The 17,732-nt window shown below is 41.2% G+C and overlaps 1 protein-coding gene across 1 annotated transcript; it reads left to right on the top strand.

The window, feature by feature from the left end:
* The first annotated feature begins 1,794 nt into the window (after positions 1-1,794).
* COCH (cochlin) lies at positions 1,795-16,507 on the top strand. The gene is given in 12 exon segments (XM_040620800.1): positions 1,795-1,828; positions 1,917-2,104; positions 2,106-2,179; positions 4,116-4,271; positions 5,084-5,217; positions 5,959-6,021; positions 7,116-7,160; positions 7,258-7,405; positions 10,803-10,906; positions 11,616-11,842; positions 12,028-12,544; positions 15,056-16,507. Coding segments are annotated over 12 exon segments (1,866 nt in total). The 3' UTR covers positions 15,232-16,507.
* The last annotated feature ends 1,225 nt before the right edge of the window (positions 16,508-17,732 follow it).

Below are 17,732 nucleotides of genomic sequence, written 5' to 3' on the forward strand. Positions count from 1 at the left end.
TTCACAAAAGGCAAATGTATAGACAGGAAGCAAATCAGTGTTGCCTAGGGTTGAGGGTGGGAGAGGGAACTGACTGTCAATGATGAGAAGGGATCCTTTTGGGAGTAATGGAAATGTTCTAAAACTGGATTGTGGAGATGGTTGCACAACTCTGTAAACTCACTAAAAATCATGCATTTTACACTTAAAAGGGATGGATTTTATGGCATATACATTACTGGTTATTCTTTGCACCAAAATAAAATGCTATTCTTGGGACTAAGTAAAACTACTAGGGAAACAAAACAAAACAAAACAAAACAAAACAAAACAAAACAGCATCCTGCCACCTCTCCTGGGTCTGGAGGTGGTTCCTAGGCTGCCATGGAGGTCACTTGTCTGTCACACTCCCTGTGAATTCCGCTCTTTCTCCCATTTCCACCTGTTAAAAGTTACCACGATGGGGGAGGACACATCACCAAATCGGAGATTCTGTGCAATCACAACGGACCACAGGGCTGGGAATTTGGAAAGGCAATCAAGTAGAAGTCCTTCCTGATCTAGAAAGGAAGAAAGGGCAGATACAATGAGGGGCCCGGGCCACCTCAGAAGCGTGGCCTTACCCATTACAGTAATGGAGCCCTCTGGGGGAAAATCCGAGTCCAGCAGAAACCAGGTCGGAAGGCTGGATCCCTGAGGCCGAAAGAAGAACCAATCAGTTGACAGGGTTTCTAAAAATACGAGCCACGCGTTTGCCAAACCCAGGTTGCTTTTAATTCAGAAGTAGGAACTCCATTTTCACGGAAGCACGAAGTTGGGAAGTTGGTTCTGAGGCCGCGTGGACCGGGAAGCTCTCGGGGGCGCAAGGCCTCTGGGTGGAGAGCAGCCCTGCGCCACCTCAGCCGCCTTGGCCAAAGCAGAGCCCAGGCTCCCCGCGGGGGCCGCAGCTCCGCCGTCGGGAACCGTGCGCGGGGAACCGTCCCTCCCCAGCCCGAGTGAAGCTGGCCGCGCACGTCGGGCAGCCGCCCCGCCCGGAGCGCCGTCAAGCCTCCGCGGCCGGCGCCGTGGGCCCCGGGCTCACCCCGCGCGTCCCCAGGCACGGGTCCCGCCGCCGTTCTACATTCGTTCCGACACCCCTGACGCCGGGTCCCACGGGGGCCGCGAGACTCTGACCCGGGCCTTGGCGCCTCCCCTACGGACGGACGCGGCGTCCAGGTGGCCGAGGTCCGCGCTGCGGGGGGGAGGCTCTCGGCGCGGGCCTCACCCCGGGACGTGGAGGGGGTGAGGGCGGAGCTGGACGGCCGCCGCCCAGCCCCGGGGGACAGGCTCCCAGCCCCCTCCTCGCGCGCCCCCCGCGCAGTGCTCATGCGCGCGGCCCGGCCTTTATAGAGCGGCAGGAGCCGCGCTTTCCGCACTCAGGCGCAGCCGCGCGGATCTGACTCAGGTGCGGAGACCTGGACGTCTGGCTGCGGGCGCGCGGTCCCTGACACCTGCCTGTCCGAGTCTCTCCTTTGTCGTTCCCAGCTTCTTTCTGTCTTGATATCGCACCCCCTCTCCCTGGCCGGGGTTGCACATCGATGCTGGGTTTGGCTCGATTTGCAGCCAGAGCGTCGTCTCCAGATAGAGAGGCGCTAGCTCCGGGGCAGCGGCCTCTTAGGTCACCTCCCTCCCCTCCACCGCCCTTGGGTTTCCGAGGGGTGCGGGATCCCCAAGGGGAGGGCGGGCGCAGTGTGGTGGGGACGTAGGGGCCTCCGTTCCCGGGAGCCTCCCTCGCATTCTCCCTGTCTTCCAGGTCCGAGCAGCCCCTCGACTACCATGTCTGCAGCCTGGATTCCCGTTTTCTGCCTCGGTGGGTACGCGCTCCTCCCCACCCCCTTTCCGTCGCACCAAGCGGGGTGGAGGCTGGAGCCAGCCCTCGCGCTGTCCTTTCTTCGCAGGTGTGTGTCTGCTGCTGCTGCTGCCAGAGTCTGCGGGCAGCGAGGGAGCAGGTGAGTTGCGGGTTCCCCTGTCGGGGAAGCAGGGCTGGGGCCAGGCGGTGGGAGGGGTTGGGGGCCGGCAGGTAGAAGCGCGCTCAGATCAAGCCCCTGGACCTTGGCCCCAGGGACCGCAGCTGGAGGGCGCCAAGGCTGGAACGACTGCCTGGCGCACACGCATCCATACCCACAGCGTATCTACTCCGGCTTACCCATTTCTCCTACGCGAGGGGGCCCCTGGTATCCAATGGGGACGTTCTTCCCAAGGCGTGGAGAAGGAAGCTTCTCCGAATCCACACTCCCATCGTGGGAGGCACCTGGGAAGCCGAGCATCGGCATCGAAAGGTCAAGGCAGGGGAGTATTCGCTGAGTCCCACCGAGGGGCACACTAGTCTCCGGTTGTCCCTGGCGTTTGAGGTCAGGGAGAAGCCTCCCGGACCCGACTTCACACTGTCAGAGCTGACACAGAGATGCTTACATCCTTGTCCCACCTTGCTTGAACCTCTGGTTTCTAGGAATAACCCCTAATTGTATGCCCATTTCATACTGAAGAGAGTCTAAAAACAGTTTGTTCCACATGTGAAAAGTCCGAGTATGGGTGTGTGTGTTTTCTACAATATAAAAGGCAAACTCTTTTACAAAATCTATCCTGTTCTTCTTGAAAGGAGAGATGAGGGCAAGTGTTGCACTGGGCTGTTTTCAGCACCCCAGCCCAGCCACACACACACACACACACTCTCTTTCTTTCTCTTTCCCGCCCCCCCCCCCATTCGAGTCAGTGTTGGCAGCTAAAGGCAGAGCCTCTGATGATACGAAAAGTGGGAGGAAGGATTAAGGCTGTTTGATCACATGTATAAGGCTCACAGGTATGAGGCTACTGATTTGGAAGGATTTTAACTTCCGCAGCAATCTCACATATTTCAGAGCTAAGGAATCAGCATTGTGCCTGGCATTCTGCCTTCCCTTCCACAGAGATGCACAGTTCAGGGTGCAGCTCAACACAGAGAGCTCATAAAAAAGGGTCATTGGTAGAGAGAGGCAGGCTACTCAAATGGGCAGATGACCAGACAGTATTACTCTGTCTTGAAAAAAAAGCTGTTTTTTGGTTTTTTATTAACATCTGTTTCAAAAAGGTTTGGATTACCACAATTTCTTGTGTTTAGAAAATAGTATTTAATAACATTATTCTCAACTTAACATTTATAGTAACTTGATGAGTTAACATATTGTTACATGCTGCCAATAGCTTGTGTCTACCTAACATCTTCTGGAATAAGAACTTCAATTCCTTATTAGCTTGGGTTGGTGTGTAAAACTCGAAGAGTATTAACAGTGTTTTCTAAAAATGCATTTACTGCCTGATAAATCTCTCTGGACAGATTTGGAGCAGAAATAAGCAGGTTCAATTCAGATAAAAATGCTTCATTGCATGGAAACTAACTTCCCTGTTTCTTGTCCTGCAGGAGTTGGGCTGTGTGACCTAGAGCAAATTAACCCCATCGCTTTAATTTCTGCATCTGTAAAATGGGTGATTGAGCTAAATGACATTTTGTAAAGGGAAACATCTGTTTACTGGCTTCCTTAAATTAAGATATAATTTTAAGGCACTGCATTTGGAGAAAAACTGGTATAAATGGTCCTCGAAGCAAAGGATGGGACCTTGAGAGGTTTGTGTGTGTGTCTATGAAAATGTTTCTCATTGGGGTGCCTGGGTGGTTTAGTCGGTTAGGCATGGACTCTTGATCTCACCTCAGGACTTGACATCAGGATCATGAGTGCAAGCCCTGCATTGGGCTGCATGCTGGGTGCGGAACCTACTTAAAAAAAAAAAAAAAAAAAGGAAAATGTTCCTCTCAGGCTCAGCCCAGTATCTTTAGTATCTTTATCTCAGGCAATTGTGTCCATAGTTATAATCTTAATTGAGATTTTTATTTTTCTAGAATGAATTAATAAATCACAAATGACTAGTGTCATTTTCTAGTTCTGTTTCCAATTGCTAAAATTGGAATGGTGTGGAACCATACATACGTTAATATTCTTAACAAGAAGTATAGAAATTAGGGAGATAAATCTTCAATCTCATACCCTAGTTCCCACCCCACCCCACGGGGACTCCCCTCAAAATCCTAAGAATGTCATCACATTCCCTCCATTCTTTTCAGTTCCCATTGCTATCACATGCTTTACCCGAGGCCTGGATATCAGGAAAGAGAAAGCAGATGTCCTTTGCCCAGGGGGCTGCGCTCTTGAGGAATTCTCCGTGTTTGGGAACATAGTGTATGCGTCTGTATCAAGCATATGTGGTGCAGCTATCCACAGGTAAGCTGAAACGTGCAAGGGAGAGAAATCTAAGTGTAATGATATTCTTTCCCTCTTTAGCCAAATGGACCCCCACCTTCTTTCTTTTGGTACCAATATTGGCCACAGAAGATGGATACATTTTTAAGGTTTTCGTGGATATCCTTGAAGAACCAGGAAAGGAAAGCTTTCTGACTGAAAGGCAAATTGTATTATTTCTTGATAGCTAGATCCCTGTGATTTTAGAACATTCTTAATCATGTGATGTATTAGTGAGTTTTTACTACGTGCTAGACATTGTTTTAATTTCCATGACAACTCTACAATTGTAAAGAGTAGGTACAATTTTATTCCATTTTATAGAGAGGAAACTGAACTCAGAGTTGCCAACTATCTTGGCACTGTTAGCAGGTGCCAGAATTGGAACCAAAAGCCCAGGTCCGCCTCCAGAGCCCCTATTCATTGCCCACTCTGCTATCCTGCAAGACTTTTTTTTTTTTTTAATGAAGTCCAAGGACGTGTAAAGTACCTTAGAAAACTATGAAAATTATTTGGTTCTATTAACTTTGAATCTCTGTGCTGTAGGGAATAGGATCCTACAGGTATGTTCCTAACAACATTTAAGAAGTTTGACAGCACAAAACCATTTCTCCCAGGCAGATTTTGTACCTGTGTAAGCAAATTTTTAAAAAAGGCTGGCAGCATCCTTATGTATCTTCCCTGACGAACTATTTTCTTGATTAATCACAACAATAGTGTAACATGGCCTAGAAGTCAGTTAGATACCCCTGAAAAAGTATGGGTAGCTTTTCAGCTGCTTTTCTCTGTTACAGGGGAGTAATCAGCAACTCAGGGGGACCTGTGCGAATATATAGCCTACCAGGTCGAGAAAACTATTCCTCAGTAGCTGCCAATGGCATTCAGTCTCAAACACTTTCCAGATGGTCTGCTTCTTTCACAGTGACAAGTAGGTACAATTACATTATTCTTACTTTTGTGTAAATGTTGCCTCAACCCCCCCCGCAAAAAAAAAGTTTTCTGCTTTTCTTTGTTCAACCTCTTTGACTCTGATGGAAAAGCCTGCAGTCAAGACTCGGAGGAGTCAACAATGGGTTAGAATCAGGGGACTGGATAGGCAAAGACCCACTCAAGCTAAACTTGGCTGAATGGGGGAAAAATAATCTTGCTTTTAGAAGACTGCAGTAGAAGCTTGCATTGTCTGGGGTGTCTGGGTGGCTCAGTCAGTTAAGCATCTGACTCTTGATTTCAGGTCAGGTCCTGATCTCAGGGTCACTAGTTCAAGCCCCATGTTGGACTCCAAGCTGGGTGTGGAGCCTACTTAAAAAAAAAAAAAAAAGAAAGAAAGATGGAAAGGAAGGAAGGAAGGAAAGGAAGGAAGAAAGGAAGAAAGAAGGAAAAGACAGACTTGTATTGTCTGCAATCAGAATGCTCTGACATTTACCAAGTAACACTAGCTCAAAATGCTAGTGAATGAAAATGAATGTAAATTCATTTTGGTCATCCTTTTAAAATATGATTTAATAGCTAAGAACCCATTTTGGTTCTTTGAAACTAGCATGAAGCAAGTACTCATGCAATTGCCATCACTCGATTACATTTATCATCCCATAGGCCCCTAAATTAGATTCATTATGCTTTGATAGTAAAGAAGTAAGAGCAAAACATAGTCTTATTTTTATTTTAACAGAAGGAAAAAGTGGTACCCAGGAAGCCACGGGACAAGCAGTATCCACAGCACATCCATCAACAGGTATGAAATATGAAAGCTATCTCCTAGTCGCCTGGCACAGCATTTGGAAATTAAAAATAAATGTGTTGTTGATAGCTTTCCTTTTAAAGGAAATTGGTACTAAACACAAAACAGGCACGTGGGTGGCTCAGTTGGTTAAATGTCTGACCTCTGCTCAGGTCATGATCTCAGGGTCCTGGCATCAAGCCCCGTTTGGGCTTTGTGATCAGCGGGGAGCCTGCTTCTCTTTCTCCCTCTGCCCCTCCTTCCACTCATGCTCTCTCTGTTTCTCAAATCTTAAAAAAAAGATTTTATTTATTAGAGAGAGAGAGAGAGCACAAGCAGGGGGAACGGCACAGGGAGAGGGAGAAGCAGACTCCCTGATGAGCAGAGAGCCTGACCCAGGGCTCAATGCCAGGACCCGGAGATCATGACCTGAGCCAAAGGCAGACGCTTAACTAACTGAGCCACCCAGGGACCCTCAAATAAATAACATCTTAAAAAATTTTTAAAAACCCCACAAAATAAATATCTTATGTTTACTGGTATATTACATAAAGAAACATTTAATTTTATATTTCAAATTCCTATCCTTCTGTTTTCAATTATAAACTCTACTACCAAACGTTCTCTTGAAGTCCTGCTATTTCTTTCTGATAAACCCCATGCCTAGAAACTGGACAAAGTAAAAGTACCATGAACTTCCTAGTTCCATTTGCCGTATGCAGAAAAGGAATTGGTGTTGGTCCATTTTAACAAATAGCCAGGGATCTCCTTTCCTAAGACTGTGGCAGTTCTAAAGTCAAAGAAATTAAGAACATTAGAATCTAACTCTTGAGTTTCCAGTCCTGCCTCAACTGTGGGTTTGAGATATCAAGGCCTGGATTCGTGGCATATCAAATATTGGCCTACAACAGTTCTGACTTGTTTCTTTGCTGGGGCATTGCTTCCCCAGTCCAGAAAATGGTGAGAAAATTAATTTTTTTTTTTAGGAAATTAATTTTTTAAAAACAAGTATTTTTAAGAATGACACTCCTTGTCATGAGCTTTTCCCCTTGTGGGCTTCTTGCTATGAAACTGTCTTCCTTTTACTAATGCCAAGCACTTCGTTTCAGGGAAACGACTAAAGAAAACACCTGAGAAAAAAACTGGCAATAAAGGTAAGAGTCCAGATATCCATTTGGGAAAGTAACATTCACTCTCCCTCCCTCCCTCCTCTGAAACTGCTAACAGAAAGACTTGTTTGGGTGTTCACAGACTGCAAAGCAGACATTGCATTTCTGATTGATGGAAGTTTTAATATTGGGCAGCGCCGATTTAATCTACAGAAGAATTTTGTGGGCAAAGTGGCTCTAATGTTGGGAATTGGAACAGAAGGACCACACGTAGGCCTTGTTCAAGCCAGGTACCAATCTTGTTTAAATGGGTGGAGACTTGATGATAAAGGATCAGTCCTTTTAGTGGATACATGCATTTCAGTTCAATATAAACATATTGAGTTGTGGACAATCTGAATTCCCAAACTATAAATACAGGATGTAAGACTGCCTAAGCAGACTAGGTAGGTATAAGTGCTTCCTTTTTGGAATAAAAAGATTGAGAATTATATGCTATTTGAGGACCAGAAGGTAGATTAAAAGGTTTTTTTGCTCATACAAATTACTTCTGCACATATACTCTGCTCAATTCCTAATTCCTCTTTGCTGAAGGAAGAAGAGATATGTCTATTCCTCCTTCCTATTCTGTCATTCTTTTAAATATTTCCCATAGTTCCTTGGAGACCTGAAGCCCTACCTTTTTAATTTTGTTCATTTAAAAATAATGTTGATGGCTTTTAGGATTATAATATGCTCACTATAGAAAGCTTGAAAAACATATAAAGTACATACATAACCAATTTCCTAAACATATCCCTCAGAGATAATCACTATAAAATGTTTTATATCCTTGATTTTTTAAAAAAGATTTTATTTATTTATTTGAGAGAGAGAGCATGAGCCGAGGGAGTGGCAGAGGGAGAGGAAGAAGCAGACTGTCCCCACTGAGCAGGGATCCATCCCAGGACCCTGGGGTCATGACCTGAGCTGAAGGCAAACATTTAACTGAATGAGCCACCCAGATGCCCCTCCTTTCAGTATTTTAAGAAAATTTGTTTGTACATGTGTGTGTGCTCTGAGCCAGGCCTGGTTTCAGGGGCACCATATAGTATTGAAGTATTTAAGTATTGTTGACACACAATGTTACATTAGTTTCAGGTGTACAACATAGTGATTCAACATCTTTCTATGTCACACTGTGCTTACTCTACGTGTAGCTACCATCTGTCTCCAGAGGATGCTATTACAGTGCCACTGACTACCTTCCTTATGCTGTACTTTTTTTTTTTTTAAAGATTTTATTTATTTATGTGACAGAGAGACAGCCAGCGAGAGAGGGAACATAGCAGGGGGAGTGGGAGAGGAAGAAGCAGGCTCCAAACGGAGGAGCCCGATGTGGGACTCGATCCCGGAACGCCAGGATCACGCCCTGAGCCGAAGGCAGACGCTTTAACGACTGCGCTACCCAGGCGCCCCCCCTTATGCTGTACTTTTTATTTTCCTGACTTATTCATTTCATAACTGGAAGCCTGCAACTCCCACTCTTCTTCACCCATTTTGCCTATCCCCCACCCCTCCTACATGCGTGTGTTGCATTTTCAAAAGCTCCAACTATAAAAATGTCATATGTCCTGTTTTTTCAACCCTTAATATTTTGAGCATTTTACCAGATCACAACTACTCTTCAGAAAATGATGTTTTGGGGCGCCTGGGTGGCTCAGTTGGTTAACTGTCTGACTCTTGATTTTGGCTCAGGTCATGATCTCAGCGTTGGGAGATCCAGCCCTGTGTGGGCTCTGTGCTGGGCATGGAGTCTGCTTAAGATTCTCTCTCTCCCTCTGTCCCACCCCCACCCACCCACCCCCACTCACATACTCTTTCTCAAAAAAAAAAAGTTGTATAATGTTCCTTTGCATGATTATTTGTTAAACCATTCTTCGGTTTTTTCATCATTCCACATTACATTATGATTAACATCCTTATGTCACCCTGTACCATCATTGATTAGTTCAATAGACTAGATTTCTAGAAGTAAGATTGGGTCAAAGCGTTCTGACATTTTTAAGGCTTCTGATACAAAGTTAAATTGCTTTCTAGAAAGCTGATTCAGTTTAAACTGCTATCAGCAGTCTGTGAGGGGAGCACCAGTACTACAAATATTCATTTCTATTTCATTTGTTCTTATGTTATTTTTTACAACTTGTTCTTAATTTAGATAGATTTTTTTTGGTTTGAGAATTTAACTTTGTTTTCTATATAACTTAACCAATTTGTCCCACACTCTTAAAACAACTGAGCTTCTTATTCCATTGATAGGAGATACCAGTTTTATATGCAAGTTTAGGCAAGTCAGTTTCCTTGATCTATAAGCTAATTCTACATCTTTTCCACAATGCTTTGATTATTGTAGCTTTAATTGTAAATTTTAACATCTCAGGGGGGCAAATTCCCCTCAGTGCTTTTCTTCTTAATTTTTTTTCTTTGAGATTTGTATCCAAGTCTTTTTCAAGATGAAAGCTACGCTGTCTTATAAACTCAAAGACTAGCTTCTCTATAAACTTCTTGGCTTATAGTTTTCCTATTTTAGGAAGAACATCAGAATAGACTGTATCAAAGAGTTTAGATTTAAGCAGAATAACAGAATATACCATTAAGAATGCAAAAACAAGACTAAATCTCATAAATCACAATTTGGATAGTTGAAAAGTGACCATAAAAGTGAGAAGGTTATCAACCCATAATATCTGATTTTGTGACCCAGCATTCTACCAGATATACAGAAATACAACCAGTGCTACGTTTATCTCTCAAAACTCTTGACTTAATGGTAATTGATAATACTAAAATCTTTAAATTTTACACTTAATGAAATACTGATTTATCTAAAAACTAAACACAACAAATGGTGCCTTTAACTGTTTTCACTATATTCTCTAATGAACAGAGTAGTGATAAGTGAGCTGAAATCCTTTTACTATTAAATATGGAAAATCCCAAATCTTATAATATACATTATTTTAAGATTCGTAATGTATCATTTTTTATAACAAAAATTCAATATTGTAATCCTTCATAATTTATTTTCTTATACCTTCTCATTTTTAAAATGTTGGTCCCAGTGTCCTTGGAATTGCCTCTTCTGACCAGAAACCTGAGTATATAATAGACCCACTCTTTTGAGTGCTTCCAGGGTCTCCCACCCTGCCACCTTCCACCTCTGTGCTGCCCAACTCTGCAGATCTCCATTAAGCCCAGTGCTCTGAGCCAGGCCTGGTTTCAGGGGCACCATATAGGTTGGGCATGGACTCTGGCACCAGACAAACCTGAATTTGAAGTGCAGCTTTGTTTTGTTGAGCAAGTTACCTAAATACCCTGAGCCTCAGTTTCTTCATTTATATAATAGGGAAAATAGTTTCTACCTTGTAGAGCTATGATGAAATGAGATGATACATGTAATGTGTATTTAGCATATTACCCAGAATAAAATAAAACCTCAAGGTAGCAATGGTTTTTGTTACATTTCTGCAAGATGCCTTAAAATTCAAGTAAGGATGCAATACCTTAATTGACTGTATTACTATGGGATTAAGAAAGAAACTTAGGCATTGTCCAATTTAAAGACTTTTTTTTAAGGTATGTTTTGTTGCTTGTTTTACCTTTCCAGTTCTCCTTAGATAACATTTTTTTTTTCATTTCTCCACTTAGTGAACATCCCAAAATAGAATTTTACTTGAAAAACTTTACATCAGCCAAAGATGTTTTGTTTGCCATAAAGGAAGTAGGTTTCAGAGGGGGTAATTCCAATACAGGTAAGTAGACTTTGGCACCTGGGGTATAACACAAGAGAGGGTTAGGAGTGATCAAACATGTAAAACAGTTTTAGGCTATTTTATATAAGCAGATGTGAAACTCTTCCTCCTGACATTGAAATCTTGGCTAGGTTGGTACTTGATCATCTAAGACACTCAATTTATAATGAAAAATATACCGAAGGGCTAATTAATATTGCTTGTTTAAAACACACAAAAAAATATTGTGTTTTATTATCCTTATATTGGATAGAACAGACAGCCACTTTAGAGAAGTACCTGTTCGGCATGTTAAAAAGAAGCAAAGATCAACAGACTGATTTAACAAATGGAGATGTGGCAGAAAGAACTAAAGTAGCAGTACAGACCCTCTGAAGGAACGTCTCTTTTTCTGAGTTTTTAGTGGTCCTAGTCAGTCAGTAAGGGGCTAGAGAGGAAAGTACAGGAGTGGGAGTCAGTCGTGTTTCTGACTGGTGAGTGATGTACAGTAAGGAAACATGAGGCTTCTGGGAGGTGATGAGGGCAGTAACATGGGTTGTGAAGACAAGACAAATAAGCCTGATGGATAATTAAAACTTTCCCATCTGTTATACAACTAAGTTCTACGTAAGTTAAATTCTTAAACTCTGGTGGCATCAAGTTGGTACAGGGAAATAGAATGTCATTTGAGCAGTGGTGCCATTCCAGCTTGCTTCTTTTTTAAACCTAGGAAAAGCCTTGAAGCACACCGCGCAGAAATTCTTCACAGCAGACACTGGAGTAAGAAAAGGGATCCCCAAAGTGGTGGTGGTATTTATTGATGGCTGGCCTTCTGATGACATCGAGGAAGCGGGCATCGTGGCCAGAGAGTTCGGTGTCAATGTATTTATAGTTTCTGTGGCCAAGCCTATTCCTGAAGAACTGGGGATGGTTCAGGATGTTGCATTTGTTGACAAGGTAAGGAGGTGAGGGTGTCTTCTGTTATGTAGTGATTTTACCTTTGGGCTTCGAAGCATAGTGCTGAATGGCCCTTATCTGAATTAACTTTGAACAGTCAAGACAGAATGTTTTTTATAATTGTTTTAATGTTTCTATAATTTTTAAGAAGAAACAGCTTGTGATCCCTTTTATGTCTCCATTAGGCTGTCTGTCGGAATAATGGCTTCTTCTCTTACCACATGCCTAACTGGTTTGGCACCACAAAATACGTAAAGCCTCTGGTACAGAAACTCTGCACTCATGAGCAAATGATGTGCAGCAAGACCTGTTACAACTCAGTGAACATTGCCTTTCTGATTGATGGCTCCAGCAGTGTCGGAGACAGTAATTTTCGCCTCATGCTTGAATTTGTTTCCAACATAGCCAAGACTTTTGAAATCTCAGACATTGGTGCCAAGATAGCTGCTGTACAGTTCACCTATGATCAGCGCACAGAATTCAGTTTCACTGATTATAGCACCAAAGAGAATGTCCTAGCTGTTATCAGAAACATTCGCTATATGAGTGGTGGAACAGCGACAGGCGATGCTATCTCCTTCACTGTTAGAAATGTGTTTGGTCCCGTGAGGGATAGCCCCAACAAGAACTTCCTGGTAATTGTCACAGATGGCCAGTCCTATGATGATGTTCGAGGCCCGGCTGCTGCTGCACACGATGCCGGTAAGGTTCTTGTCCTTTGGCTGGGTAGGGAACTGAGGGGTTCAATGAGTTTTATAAATATAAACTTCAGCATTTATTTTATTGAACGAACATCTACATCATGGCAGTCACTGTTCCAAGAGCTTTACCCAATATTAACTGATTTAATTGTCAAACCAGCCCAAGGAATCTCATTCTATGGGTAAGGAAACAAATTTCCTCAAAACCACACAGCTTGCAAGTGGTGAGGCCAGTATTCAAACCCAGGCAGTCTGGCTGAGTTCACACTCCTTAACCACTGTATTGTTGGGAGAATGCCCAGGAGAGCCATGTCATGTGTCAAGGAAACATGTTACAGGTGCTTATGTTTGGCTCAAACTTGGAATATATTCCACCCCCCAAAATCAGTTTATCATAATTTACCATGAATCTGTTTGATAATTTTCTAGATTGCATGAATTTTCTAAGATAAGGGCACCAGTAGACTTTAATTCTATTCCACCCAAATTTCCTTTTTAGTCTTTTTCTTCTTGAGATAATAAAAACACACTCTGATGTTGTAAAAGGGTATAAAAAGGTCTTTTTTCTCCCTTACCCCAACCTTAATATTACTTTTGGCAAAGGCCACTCATTCCTGAAAATATTACCATAATGTGTTGCTGGGATCAAATACAGCAACAAAAAGCTGGCACTCCCATTCCTGGGATAAAACTGAGTGCTTGCAGTCCAATAATACTTAAAATATAAAAACACTAACTTGGGAGACGGGAATTGGCAGCCTTGCATTTTTCTATACTCTTACATACATCCTTTTCCCTATTTAATTCCTAATGACTTAAGCTTTTCTTCCTTTGATAATTTATTAGCACGTTAATGCACTTATGTACTTACATATTAATGGAATACTGTTATTTAGTGGGTAGAGAACTGATACATGGAAATTTAAGCTATACATTGGCTTTTTCTACACATCGGCAACTAACCCAGATCAAAGACCTTTTTGCTATCATACTCCTTAAAAATGTAGCCTACAGGGGCACCTGGGTGGCTCAGTCGGTTGAACTTCCAACTCTTGCTTTTGGGTCAGGTCATGATCTCATGGTCGTGGGATCAAGCCCCAGGTGGAGCTCGGCACTCCACGGGGAGTCTGCTTGAGGGTCTCTCCCTCTGCCCTTCTCTCCACTTGTGCATGTATGCACATACTCTCTCTCTCATAAATTAAAAAAATTTAGCTTACTGAAATAATTTATGGTTAACAGGCTTGGATTCAGGCTAAATTAAATGAACTAGATTAATTCAAATATATTTTCTCTATGCAATTAGTTGAACTTCAGGAGGTTGGGCCACACCATTTCCATGAAAATTATCCTTTAGTGATAGTGAAGTCAAAGTTACAAAGTTAACAAAAGCCAGGATACCTAGGCTTTCGGGACTTGGTTGTAACTTTTTTTTTTTTTTAAGCTCTAATTATATATTGGGTCTGAGCTAACAAATGTGAGCTTGAATTCAATCTACAGGTGAGGAAAACGGAGGGGAAAATTTCTTTTTCCTTTTTTTCTTTTGCCAGGGGAGAGGGGAGTATTGACTGGGGGTAATAAATCAGAAATCGTTTCAAGGAGCTTTTACATAAACTAAACCTGCTTTATTTATATGTTAAGTATTCACAACTCTTGGCACTGAATACCACTAGAAGGGGGATGAAGTCTTAGATAGAAGAGAATCTATTTCAGAAACTCTCAAAACATTATGGGGATCTTCACCCAAAAGAAAGATGGTAAACAACTATTGCACTTGGGATTGAGGCGAGTCAAACTAATGTAGTTATCACCCTAGCCAAAAAGTAGTCAAAGACTTCTAGTAGCCCACGGGAATGCAGAGGTTATGCCTCATGTGTAACTAGAAGAAATTATTCCAGCTTCACAGACCTTTCTCTTTGGTTGTTTTTACCACCAGATTTTTGCTTGGTCAAATTTCTCACTACTGGTCAGTTTGCCAATGTAACATACACACCAAACTGGAAGAAAGTTCTTATTCACAAAAGCCTAGTTGCCATCCCTGGCAATACAGCAGCCTTAGAAATTCTAACTTCCATTTACGTATCCCAAATTTTGTGCCATTCTTTCATGCTGTTACATTGGCTAGGACCCCAGTAAAATGATTAATTGGAGTGATGATAGCAGGAGGCCCATTCTCATGCCAATCTCAGGATATTTTCACCATTTCACTAAGTATGTTACTGTAGTTTATTTTTTTAAGAGTTTATCAGGTTATCAAATATTTGTCAGTGATCATGTGACTTATGTTAATGTGGTAATTTATACTGATGGCTGAGCTTCTGTTTTTGATTAGCCATTCTCATCACAATGATTGTTAAAACCTACCTAACCATTTGGGGAAGGACATTTAGTTCTTCGGACATTACTAGAGAGTTTTCTCTACAACTACTTACTCATTCATGAAAAATATTTACACCTGATTTTATATATAAGCTGGAACTTAGTTTTAATTCACTTAAAACTATCTTCATTGTAGGTATCACCATCTTCTCCATTGGTGTGGCTTGGGCACCTTTGGATGACCTGAAAGATATGGCCTCTAAGCCAAAGGAGTCACATGCTTTCTTCACAAGAGAGTTCACAGGATTAGAACCAATTGTTTCCGATGTCATCAGAGGCATTTGTAGAGATTTCTTGGAATCCCAGCAATAATGGTGACGTTTTAACGACTGGAAGAAAAAGTGCAAGAAGACAGAATGTATAAGTCATTTTCTTATAATACGAAAATACTATATAGCATACTAGGATCAGATACAAAACTATTATGTTAAAAATGCCAACAGCTGTTTCAAGCAAATAAGCACTCATTTAGAATTGTTAAACAGTCTGCCGAGGCTTCATAATCATGACCCTTAGAAACTCAGGAAAGAGGAGGTATCACGCATCCAAATCTTAGGAATTATAAAACGCATATTAAATGTATAGAAACCCAAATTCCATAGCTCAATAAAAGAATATGATACTCAGAACAAAAGCAACATTCCTTCTCTGATCATTGTATTAAATATATAAGGAAAATGAAACTTAAATAGTTCAACTCAGTTTAAATGTTAAGTATTTTGCCTCAGTAGATATTATCTTAAAATCAATCAACATTTGTTACTAATATACTAAAAAGTTGTAATTATGAATGAAAGGGAAGGGAATTAGGTATGAAGTTTCTTTTGTAGTGTATTTTCATAATAACATAACTGAATCACACTGAACAAGACAGCAGGATTGCCTGGTATTTTTCTATTTATACCCTTAATTTTATATGTGTATAGATATATTTGGCTTATACTCTAAAAGTCATCCATGTACTAAAAAAAAAAAAAAAGCTAAGTTGGTAAATTTTTACTTACTATTCTTGTTGTAAACATTTGGCTGTGAGGAAAAGCACATATTAAAAACAGAACTGCAGGAAAAATATTGTAGTTTGCCTATTTAAACAATAAAACTGTTAGTGACTATTATTCTAAGCTGCTTTACTTTTATTATTCCAAGTATCTATCCCTGGGACATGGTAAAAAATCCTACATTCACTATTTTATTCAGGAAGACCAATTCTAAGTTTTTCTTAAAATTGTTACATTTATTCAACTATTTATTGAATGTCTCCTGTTCTAGGCATTATACACAGCTACTACCAAGTTAAACAGCATGAGATGCTTTTGGTTACTTAGTTCAACAAAAATGTTTTTTAATTAACGTTATTTTTACTTACATATGCTTGTAAAGTTGGTTTTTGAAAAGTGATTATTCCTTTAATGTAACTAAGATTACCTCACCAAGAGCTCTCCCTTCAGATAGAGGTATTCTGTCATCCTGTCTTGCTTTTCTCTACAGAGAGGACCTGCCCTCTCCCTCATCCGCCTGTGCACCCTGTAACCCTTCACAAATACACCGATCCTATCTGAAACAATTTACATGTTCACCCGAAAGAGGTGTTAACTGATTTACTGGAGCACACGTATTAATTTTTTTTTTTTAAAGATTTTATTTATTTATTTGACAGGGATAGAGACAGCCAGCGAGAGAGGGAACACAAGCAGGGGAGTGGGAGAGGAAGAAGCAGGCTCATAGTGGAGGAGCCTGATGTGGGGCTCGAACCCATAACGCCGGGATCACGCCCTGAGCCGAAGGCAGACGCTTAACCGCTGTGCCACCCAGGCGCCCCACACGTATTAATTCTAAATCTTTTGAGTCTAACAATTTTATAGGTTGTATAAAAGGAATGAAAGGACCATGTATTGGAAAGGCAGAACTGAAACTGCCTTTAACACTACAAAAAATTTGACAAAATGGGGTATGTGAAGACAATAAACTGGCCCCCCCTTACAAAACGCCTCAAAGATGAATGACTGATGTAGAATTTTCAGTTCATTAAGCAAAAATGGGCTTAACCTTTTCCTTCCATAACAGACCACAAATTCTTAGCTGAGAGTACCACTCCTTGAAAAATTAAACTTAAATGAAAACCCAGGCTCCAAACATTACAAGCATTTTTGAAGAAGAAAATTTTATAAAGGACAAAGTTCTGAGGCATTGAAGGCAACCAGGGAAATGAACACTATGACTGACTTAACACTAAGAGCAGAAATGACAACTCTATTAAGTTACTATCAATTATTTTGTGTAAGTAAACAAGATAAAGGGTTAACAACTAATAGGAGTAAAGGAGGATTTTTTAAAAAGATGTATTACAATTGAACTTTAGCAGGCATGCCTCAATTTCAAATATGCTAGGCTATTTATAACATTGTGTTAAATGAGATGCTGGTCATTAGTAGATAACCAACTTTGAAATGTGAGAAAATTACACGAAAATAAAGTATGAAAAAGGCAGAATATGATTAAATATTGAGAAAGTCAACATATTAACATTTGTATATAAAAATATTCTTAAACTTTATAAAGCACCATTTCATAGTCAAATCAATCTACGTAACTTTCCATAAGTCACAAATGGGAGCACACAAAATAAGACTTTCTCTTTTCACATCCTTTAGTCTCCTCCAAACATTTAATACTGGAGAGAAAAATACAACTAAAGTAGAGAAGAGAAAAATAAACATATATACTAAACTTTATTCATTTCACTTTTAACACGTCCCAAGAGGTGAATGTTTACGCACTGCAATGATGAGAATAACATTTCAGTTAAACAATAA

The sequence above is a fragment of the Ursus maritimus genome, unplaced genomic scaffold (genome assembly GCF_017311325.1).
Source record: "Ursus maritimus isolate PB19 unplaced genomic scaffold, ASM1731132v1 scaffold_36, whole genome shotgun sequence".
In the NCBI taxonomy this organism is placed as follows: domain Eukaryota; kingdom Metazoa; phylum Chordata; class Mammalia; order Carnivora; family Ursidae; genus Ursus; species Ursus maritimus.